This window comes from Juglans regia, chromosome 4 (genome assembly GCF_001411555.2).
Source record: "Juglans regia cultivar Chandler chromosome 4, Walnut 2.0, whole genome shotgun sequence".
Classification (NCBI taxonomy): Eukaryota; Viridiplantae; Streptophyta; class Magnoliopsida; order Fagales; family Juglandaceae; genus Juglans; species Juglans regia.
Window position 1 is genome coordinate 30823558 of NC_049904.1, and position 10418 is coordinate 30833975.

The following is a 10418-nucleotide window of genomic DNA, read 5'->3' on the forward strand; positions in this document are numbered from 1 at the left end:
AAATAGAATGACTCAGCGGGAATGAATGGTCAAAACATCCTTATTTTCTTCGTCATTTGAATCTTAATTGAATCAAAGTCAAAGCCAATTCACACACTTAAATTTGTTTAGCTTATATAAATACAGTAATGTTTCCCACTTTTCTCCATTAAAGTATCTTGTTTTTGTTTAATATTATCTTTTAAAATTATTTTAAATACTAAAATGAGATAAAATGAGATGATTTTAGATAAGTTAAATAAAATATTATTAAAATATTATTATTATTTTAAAATTTTAAAAATTAAATTATTTATTATATTTGATATAAAAATTTTAAAAAATTATAATAATAAAATAAATTAAAAATATTTTTGTATCGCAAAAAATTATCCACTTATTTTTTATTTTCTTAATCAATCAGAAGTTTTTACAGAACAAGAGGATCCTTACCCCCACCTAGTCGTTGCTGTTGGTGGCTTCCTCTTTAATATTAAAAAAAGAAACGACAAATAAATTATAAAAAATATACAAACAGAAAGTTGAAAGAAAACAGATAAACCACCACCATCTCTTTCATTTGCAGCACAAGTTACTGCTCTCTCTCTCTCTCTCTCTCTGTCTCGTCACTGCTTCTTCAAACCCTAAATTATTATATTAAAAATTTTGAAAAGAAAGGAAAAAACGTGAACAATAAACACCAGCATCAAGCTCTGCCTTTTTGAAATTTCTGGCTCTCTCTCTGTGTCCTTCAGTTTCTCACGAAAAGAATCCAGAATGGATGCATGCAAGCCTGACCCAGTTGAGAGAATCGGGCATGGAGCGAGACCCACTTGAGAGTGCTGCATTGCGGTGTGTTCACTATGGGAAAGGCCGAGGATGAACACGCGGTGCCGCCCGGAGTGGGTCCTCAGTCGCCGGACCAGAATGAGCAGACCCAGTGGTGTGGCGGTGGTGGTTATGGGAACTGTGGCTTTGGGTGGTGTTTTGGTGGGGTTCGGAGGCTCATTGGGCTCAGATGCCTCTTCGTCCTGCTGTTCGCCACCGCTGCCTTCCTCTCTGCCATCTTTTGGCTGCCCCCGTTTCTTCAGTTCGCAGATCAGCGGGATCCAGATCTTGATCCAAAGTTCAAAGGTCGTGTTTCTTTTTTCATTTCCCAATTTTAATTTTTATGGGTCTTAATTTTTTTTTTTTCTCTTGGGGTTATAGTTGGCAACATTGGCTGATCGGCATGGATCTAGATCTTTTCTGGAGTTGGGTATTATATGTATATAGTTTAATCATTTCGGGGTTGGATGTAACTTATTGTTTGCTTGCAAAGAAAATGTAGGGGAAGGAAGAGCTTACTATTTATTTATTGGTAAAGGAAAAGCTTACCATCAAGATTTATTAATGTCGGTAATAATTTAAATTTGATTACGAATTTTGGGGTTTTTGGGATGTATTTCTGGGTGGCTGTTATGGGTTATAGTATGCTGTTCCTATACTGGTATCAGAAAAAGAAGTAAATGGAGTATTTTGTTTATGTTGTTTAATTTGAGAGAACTTGAGAAATTTGACTTGGTTTAGGTCTTTGCTTTGATTGGTGTCCAAGTGATGAAAACACTACGATTCAGTATTTGTAAATGACACTTTTCGTACATTTTTGGGCAATAGGGTACATTCGAGTCTCACAAGCATTCCGATAGTTACATATCCAATTTGACCTATGCTAATAATAAGCGGAAAATCTATGAACCCATTGTGATACGTCAAAATATGACTGCAAATATAGACAAATTATCACGATCTGCTTGTTCATGAAAGTATTTTATCCCCGAGGCAGCATAGAGAATAAGAAATTCTATATCTTATTCTTATTGAAGGTAGTTTATCTTATGAGTTTCCATTTTTAGCATTCAGATTTATAAGGATGTGGACCTAAATTTCTGGAATTGGTGTGACTATCTATGGAAATGATCTGTCTTGTTATCTTGATGGATGGTCATATTTGATATCGTGTGACTTCTTTTCTTTTTTTAAATATGTCCAGATCATGACATAGTAGCAAGTTTTTATCTTAAGAAGCCGTTTTATTTGCTCGAAGACAATATCTCACAGCTCAAGGAAGACATATGGAATGAGATAGGCTTTCCAACCACCAAAGTATCAGCTCTCAGTTATTTTCTTTATTATATACTTCATATTTCTATTTTTTTTATTAATCCATTCTTTTGAACCAGGTTGTTATTTTATCTCTGGAATACAAAGATGGATCAAACACAACAAAGGTTGTATTTGGGGTCGATCCTGATGCAAAATATTCCGAAATATCCCGAACCATCCGAAGTTTGATCAGGGAAAGTTTTGTTTCTCTGGTCTTGCGACTATATTCTCTTCGCCTGACTACAACCCTATTTGGGGAACCATTTCTTTTTGAGGTGCTAAAATTCCCAGGAGGAATTACTATAATCCCCTATCAGAGAGCATTTCTTTTGCAGAAAGTACAAATCCTTTTCAATTTTACCTTAAACTTCTCCATCTATGAAATACAATCAAATTTTGATGAACTGAGGAGCCAGCTGAAGTCGGGATTACATCTGGCACCCTATGAGGTTTGACATTTTTTTAGTACTTCCATCATGCATATCTTGCTTGGGACATAACTGTGATGTGATGGTTGCATATTTCAATGTATCAAATTCTACAATTTTCTTGATTTCAGTGAACAAATTGATTGCCCAACCCTGCTTGCTATTTTCATATATTTTTATCCATAAATATATTTTCTTTTATTTTTTCTGAAGCTAGTGGGTAGGGCCTTTAAGTTTGTGTAGGAAGGTGGATATATATAGTTTAAGGTTAAAATATTATTTTAGTACCTGAACTGTATGTATATTTCAGTTTTGTCCCTAAACTATATATTGTTTCAATTTAGTCCTTGAAGTTTCAAAATGGCTTCAGCGTTGACATTATCTTGTCTCACTTAATTACTTAAGGCAACAATTGCTCATGGTAACCCCCTTCTTGTTTTTATTTGGCACATATTTCCTGGTACTAACATGCTAACCTAGACCGCACATTATCCTCATAACGTGTAGGAGGGCTAGCAACAATTTGTTCTATTTTTTTTCCAAAACTAAACTCGTGTATCTTCATATATTTTGAATTTGTAACACCCACATATGCTCTAACCTGTCGCATCGGTATTGCTCGTATAAAAAGACGCTTATCATATCGGTAACTGCTATTTGCAAAGTGACGATAAGGCACAATTGAGGTGTTTTTAAAACTCTGAGGACTGAATATAATGAAAAATTCTATTCATCATCCCCACACACCACACTTTTTTTTTTTTTTTAATTTTTTAATCTTACCAAATGTGTGGTATATGGATGATGAGTAGAAAAATTCAATAAGTTAAAGAATAAAATTAAAAAAATTAAAAAAAAAAAAGTGTGGTGTGCGGGGATGATAAGTAGCAAAATTGAAATATAATTTGTCAATAGTTTGAAGACATAATCAGAAGGCAATTCTAATCTAGGAACTGAAATTTATACTTGGACCTATCTTAACCATTTTGGGTCTCTTTTCCTGATACAAAGAAAGAAACCTCTTATAGATCATGGAAGCTCTATGGTTAGATGCTTGAAGATATCCCCAATCATTTTTTCAGGAGTCTGATGATTTGTAGTCTTGGTATGCACCATACAGATACTGATTTTTTCCGTCTTCTGTATGCAGAACTTGTACGTTAGCCTATCAAATTCAAAAGGTTCAACGGTGGCTGCTCCCACAGTTGTGCAGTCATCCGTTGTTCTGGCTGTTGGGAATACTCCCTCAACTCAAAGATTAAAGCAACTTGCTCAAACCATTACTGGGTCTCATTCAAGAAATCTTGGCCTGAATAACACTGTATTTGGTAGGGTCAAGCAAGTTCGTCTATCATCTATCTTGCAACACTCCCTCCATGGCGGCGATGGCAGTGGCACCTCACCTTCACCTGCACCACTGCCTCATCCCCACCACAACCACCATCACCATCACCATCACCGCGATACACATCTGGCTCCTGCAATTTCTCCTGCCCCTTCAATTGAGAGGGGTGTACGTGCAACTCCAAATGGTGCACCTACACCCAGGGTTGCTTCTCCTGACCCGAAGAGAAGTGTGCCTGCACCTGAGAAAAGTTATGGAGCAAAGCCTCCTGGTTGCCAACTTGGAAATGGAAGGAGTTCTAAAGGGTATGCCAGAAAGCACCCTCACTTAGCCCCTACTGTTGCACCATATATTTCTCATTATCCTGCAGCGTCACCACAAGTGCAAGTAGTCTCACCAGCACCCATTTCTCATACAAGTCCTGCTTCTAGTCCTTTGCCAAGTGTGGTTTTTGCTCATGTTCAGCCCCCATCAAAGAGTGAATCAGATTTAGAACATTCTGACTCTGTGCCACAACTTGCGCCATCACCATCACCATCTTCATGTGAGTATAGACAATGATCTTAATTTACTGCTCCAAACATAGCTGATAGTTTCGACACTTCTGATACAATTTGTGGCATGCAATTATTGTTTTTGCATCTTGTTTTCTGCTGGACATTTTTTTTTTGCGGGCATCGGGCTGGCGACTTAGAACCATGAGCACGATTTGAAACTTATTATTGAATATCCGATTTATGGACTTAAGATATATACACTGTCAGCAGACTAATACACTGTTTTGCAGCTTCTGCAGGTTTTCTTCTTACTGCTCAATGGCCATTTTCTCTGTTCCTAGTTCTTGTATTAAATTTATAACAGAGAAGCATTCTCTATTCTAGTTAAAATCACTTCTCTGGTCGTCTATAGACAGGATCGCATCTTTCAACTGGGCAAACTGGAGGAGTTCTGCGAGTGTGAGCTACGCAAAGTGCGTGCTTCACATCGGAGTGGGAAGCATGTTGGTTTTATGCGTGTAAATATTTGATGAAAGAATCCAGTCGGTGGATGCATTTTCGGGTCAAAGTCACGGTGGTGGCAGGCCATGATACGTGCATTGCATTACCGCTGTTTTGTGTATTCTAATCTGCAGAAATGTAAGGGGAAGATAAGAACCAATTGATGTATAACATTACCCCTTTTTTTCTTCACACATTCCGTGTCAATCCAGTCCTTTTTTTTAAAATTTTGAGAGAAATTGATAGAACATGTCAATTCTATAATATTTAATGCTGGAATAAACGTTACTTATAAAATGCTATAGGATTCCTATAGTGTAGAAAGCGTTTCGGCAAAATAATGTAGAGAATCGTCACTAAAAGAAGTGCTAAGTGCTAAGGGTAAGGAATGGGGAAGAGGAGTCCTACAGTCAAAGTGATTATAAAAAAAGTAATTCCACAATCTGACCGTAGTTTTATAGTTTCAGTTGGAATTAGGCGTCTCCATCATCGCCTCTCTTTCTCTCTCTCTCCTCAAACCCCGCCAGCCTCTCAAAGGTTAAATTTGTTGTTTGGTTTGTACCTTCGTAGCGCTGCTATTTTGAATCCGTTGTAGATAACATTTGGTTCTGCAAATGAAGAGAAGATCAAATATTTTTTTTGAAGAATATCTGCACACCGAAGAGGAGATCCGCTATTGTGTGGCAGGAAGTGGTAAGAGTAGATATGCTTTAGTTTCATTTATAGTCACCCAAAAAATCTGGTTGTTGGTTGCTTGCTTTTTGGTGAAGGATATTTTGATGTCAGGAGAGGGTGGGCGAAGAGGTCTATTGATTTTCTTGCCACCGTTGCGAGGGAGGGGGGGAAGATCTCTCGAGAGGGGTCGAGGGGATGAATTTCAGATCTTTTGATGTGCGATCACATGAAAGTTAAGCTGTAAAGCCTACGTGACACTCAACTATTAAATGGCAATTATTTGAGAGATGTAAGACGAACCGGCCAAAAGATTCACTCACACACCCTCTATGCTGTTAACCCGACAGTTCTTCTTTGGAACGGTTGGGTTGATATTAAGCGTTTAACTGCCTCCAATCAAAGGCTGCCACGTCAGCAACTCTACACAAATGAACATAAGATTATCATACTGAATGATTTCAAGATTTCATTTATCATCTTCGTTCTTCGTTCTTCGTTCCGTCGTCCAACGTTCCTTTGCAATTTGTCAAACCATTTCTGTCGTCGGTGCCAGACCAGTTCCGTTGCCGCCACACTAGTTCCGTCGCCTCTCTTCAAGTTGAATTTAAAACTCTCACTTGCTCTCAAGTTGTCTCTCTCCTCAAGCTCTATCTCTCTCTCTCTCTCTCTCTTGCACTCTTGAGGAACACGTCCCGTCTCCGAGCTCCCATGAGTCCCATCCGTGCCCAAAAACCTCTCTCTCTCTCTCTCTCCATTTATGGGAAGGTGAAGAGGAGAACTCCTCAATGCCCCCACCTCTTTACACGTTCCATGCAATCAACCAATTCTTCTAATCCTCAAAACAAACAAGTGAAAGAAAAATTGCAAACGCCCAGATTCAAACCCGATTCTGGTTCCTTCATGTCCCTAGTCTCATGAATTACTGAAATTTGGTTCATAAATACGTCATTTAGGACCAGACCTATTTGATCAGTTTTTCTAAATCCTCCGATACAAGAAATCAACCACTTGAGACCAAATCCATTTTACTCATTTGGTTGATTTTGAGATACAAAATCTTACAGACCCAGGCTCAAAAAACAATTTCAATGTTCAGACGTTAGCCCTTTGCTAGGCAAGGCTCTTGGATTCTGAGCTGAATAAGTGGAATTTTAGTCATTTGGGATTGAACCTAGATGGAACAAAGCCATGTAATTCCTAATCCAAGAAATATTTTTTTTCGTAGTTTTTGTTCTTCTTGTTGTTCCATGAAACAACCATTAGCAGCCTTGGTACTCCAAATCTTTGGCTTTGCCGTATCATTGTTCGTCGGCAACAATGACCCGTCTCGTTTTGTCGCCATTGACGGAGGCTTGTGGGTGCGGAGGAAAGAGCTCGAGTGCAGAGGGGACTGCATCGAGTTCGGTGGGAACAGAAGGTAAGGATATCATTATCCTTTCTTGGTGAGGTTTTTTTTTCTCTCTCCTGTGAAGCTGGTCTGTGGTGCGGTCTGGAGATAAAGGGTAAGAGAAATGATACCAACAACTCTCAAACTATTATTGAATAAAATAATATTTTTTTAAAATTTAATTTTACTTTTTAGTTTTGATTTGATGCATTTAAAATTTAAAAAAATTATATTTTATAAAAAAATAATAGATAAATTATAAAGGAATTGTTAATATATCACTACTCAATAGGTAATATACCCTTGCAATCGGTTCACTACTCTTTTATTATTTATATTATATTTAAAAATTTTAATTTTTTTAAGTATTTTTTTAATATTTTTAATTATTAAAAAATTAAAAAAAATATAATTTTATTAATAATCAATTTTTTAATTATTAAATAAAATAAAAAAAATCAAATATAAAAAGAATAATAAATTGATAATAAAAAAAATAGTAATGTATCATTTTTCGGAGATAAAATGAGACGAATACGTGATTTTTTTCATTGGAAGTCTGTTATTTGGGAGATAAATAGACAGACCAGACCCAGTTGGGAAATTTTTCTTTGTAAAATGAAGATGCACGTGCGTGGGACTGACTGAGCCCCAGACTCTCAGTGCCCACGCAGCCGTGCTTTAAAATAATTAAACGTTACACTGAAACGACAGCCCAACAAGATGAACAAAGCAAGTTGAAGGCAGAAGAAACTGTGAAAAGAAAGAAAATAATTAAAGATAAAAAAAAAAGATTCCATTAATTATTGAGCCTTTTGGTTTGATTCCCAAAACGTCAACCACCATGGCCTTCATTCAGAGCCAATCATACAGAGAAAACCACATGGTAGATCAGCTTAACTAGGAACTAATTAATTAATCTACACCCAAAAGTCGTTTGTTCATCACTTCCATCATCAACTGATCACAACTTCGGACCCTTCAAGGACCTCAGCTTCTGCTGCTTCTTTCTGTTCTTGCTGCTCCCCTCCTTCTCTGACCTTTTCTTCGGTAAGAAACAACAAATTGAAGGACCCAAATTTAGGAGTGAACTGTGGAGGAAAACCGTTGACGAATTTGGTGTCGAAAGTGAAGTTGAAGTTTGAGGATTCGTGGATGCTGTCTAGAGATTTGGGACAGTTCTTGCGCCTTTTGGGTTCTCGGAGAGTATCTGGGCTGTCTTCCTTCTTAGGGTCTTGGCAGTTGGAGGAGATCTGTGAGTCGTTTTCTGATTCTGGGGTTTTGGAAAATTCTAGGCTTGTGGGTGTTTTCTGGTCCGTGTTTCTGTTCTTCGCCATTTGGTACGAGAGGACAATGCCCCAATGAAAAATAATCTTCTTTAGGGGGCGAGCATTTAACGTTGGCGATTCCGGAATTACGGAAAAACTCGCCACGTGCACAATGTTTTTTGTTAGGACGCTGCTGGGACTCTCGACGATTTCTTAATTTTTTTATTTTTTTAAGTATCCTTTTAAACATTAAAACACAAAATTCACAAACTTAATTTAAAAATATTTTCTTAATAATTAAATAAATAAATAAAAAATTGATGACTTTTGTTGGAATGCATTGATGCATCATTTTCCTTTTTGTTATTGTTAGATTGAAGTTTTGATTTCAGGCCTGCTCAAGAACAAAATCTTAGATATTTTTAAATTATTTTATTATTATTTATTACTATTTTACTATTATTTAGATTGATAAATTCTTAATATTCAAACACAACCTTATTCTTCCACTTGGATTTTTTTTTTTTTTTTCATTTATTTGTCAATTTTCAACGTAAATTTGTTTCACTCGTAGAGGAACTTCGAATCGGGCGTGAAGAATGTGAGCACCTGACTACTACAATAACGAAAGGAAGAAAGTCTGGCGACAAAAAAGCAAAGGACAAATGCACTTCGCCTTCATACACGGGAGAACTATTGCTAAGGGCACGTTTGGATAGGAAAAAGGGGATCATTGTTGCAACGTTGCCAAATTTTTTTTTTTTTTATTTGCTCAAACCAACCGTATATTAATCAAAAGGGAATACAAGGTTATAGAGTTATTACAGAACATAAAGAAAAACTAGAGGGAGGTCAAATCCAATATGAGTCCAATAGAGAGAGTCATGAGTGACAGGATCCTGGGTAACACGTAATGAGTTAGTAACCCTTTGAGCAAGCTCATGTACCTTGTGGTTGGTACTTTTGGAGACATGTAAGGATCTCCAGTCTGTGAACTGACTGAGTTGATGTCGACAATCCTCAATGATGTTTTGAATAGACCAATCTATGTCTTTGTGGCTATCATTGATGGTTTTGTGTGCAAGTTGAGAGTCGGCTTCTAGGAAAATAAATTGAGCTTTAAGTGCCAAAGTTTCCTTGATTGCCAGTAATGCTGCTTGAGCTTCACCATAGAGAGGGGTAGATGCTTAGATACTTTTTGCCCATAATTTAAGAATTTCTCCTCTTGAGTTGCTACATATGTCTGCAATAATGGTGAATTTTTCTCAAATTACTGCATCATAATTGACCTTCATGAGGTTGAGGGGAGGGCTTGACCAAGTTGCTTGATTGGGATTTTTTGACTTTTGTTGCCAGGCTCTTGTGTGTTCTATAGCAAAGTTGCTAACTTGTTTGTACAAAACTTCTTTTAACAACTCAAAAAAAGTTCAAACGTTCTTTTAATAAAAGAGTCAATTTCTTGGCACTCTAGAAATTAAAAAGCACCATATTCTATCATAATCATATAACTCTTATGCTAGCGTTCATCAACCTAATTGAAAATGCTAAGAAATTACTTTCTGATTTAATGATGTAATGTTGGGATTTTCACATTGCTGATTTTGTGAAGAACTGCTGAACATGAGGTAATTGCTATTGTTGTTTTCTATTAGAATGCGATGTCATCATTATTGAAACACCTCTAAAGATACCGTGATGAGAAGTCATATCGTCCGACGGTCGAAACTAGCCATTTATGGCCCTATAAAGTGATTGATCAATGGCTTGCAACCTTTGACACTAGCCAGCCATGCCGGAGCCTACCTTGTGGCCTAGTGTTGTAGTAGGCCAGGCTTATGAATCATCGAGCGAGCGTGGTTGAACCCCTAAGGTTTTGCTCATAGATACATGCAAAGGATTTGCAATCATAATCGAATATGTGTATTACAACATAGGATTCACGTGTTAAAAAGTAGAAAAAAAATGTATAACCAACCACCTTCTCTTTGTTTATGGCAATCGCTCATGTTTTTGCATGGGCGTTTTGGTGGCCACCCACGACTTGTTAATAGGAAAACATTTTGCTACAAAACTTGCAAGAGAAAATCTGTTTCTCCGGTTTTTTTTCGCGTGATTCAGTTTATGATATCTAACACAACAATATTAGAAAGTTTCAGACAAGATTCCATTCAGTGCTAGAAGTTTCTTGTAGAA

The 10418-nt window shown here is 37.0% G+C and overlaps 1 protein-coding gene across 2 annotated transcripts; it reads left to right on the forward strand.

Annotated features, from left to right (window-relative positions):
• Positions 1-552: 552 nt before the first annotated feature.
• Positions 553-5089, forward strand: LOC109019002. Of its 2 annotated transcripts, XM_019001211.2 has the most exons (6): positions 553-1113; positions 2012-2124; positions 2202-2573; positions 3703-4441; positions 4685-4693; positions 4807-5089. In XM_019001211.2, exons 1-6 carry the CDS (start codon positions 843-845, stop codon positions 4914-4916), a joined length of 1614 nt encoding a protein of 537 aa, XP_018856756.1. In that variant the 5' UTR covers positions 553-842; the 3' UTR covers positions 4917-5089. The 2 variants fall into 2 exon arrangements, with proteins under 2 accessions (XP_018856756.1, XP_018856757.1); XM_019001212.2 differs by lacking the exon at positions 4685-4693.
• Positions 5090-10418: the final 5329 nt, after the last annotated feature.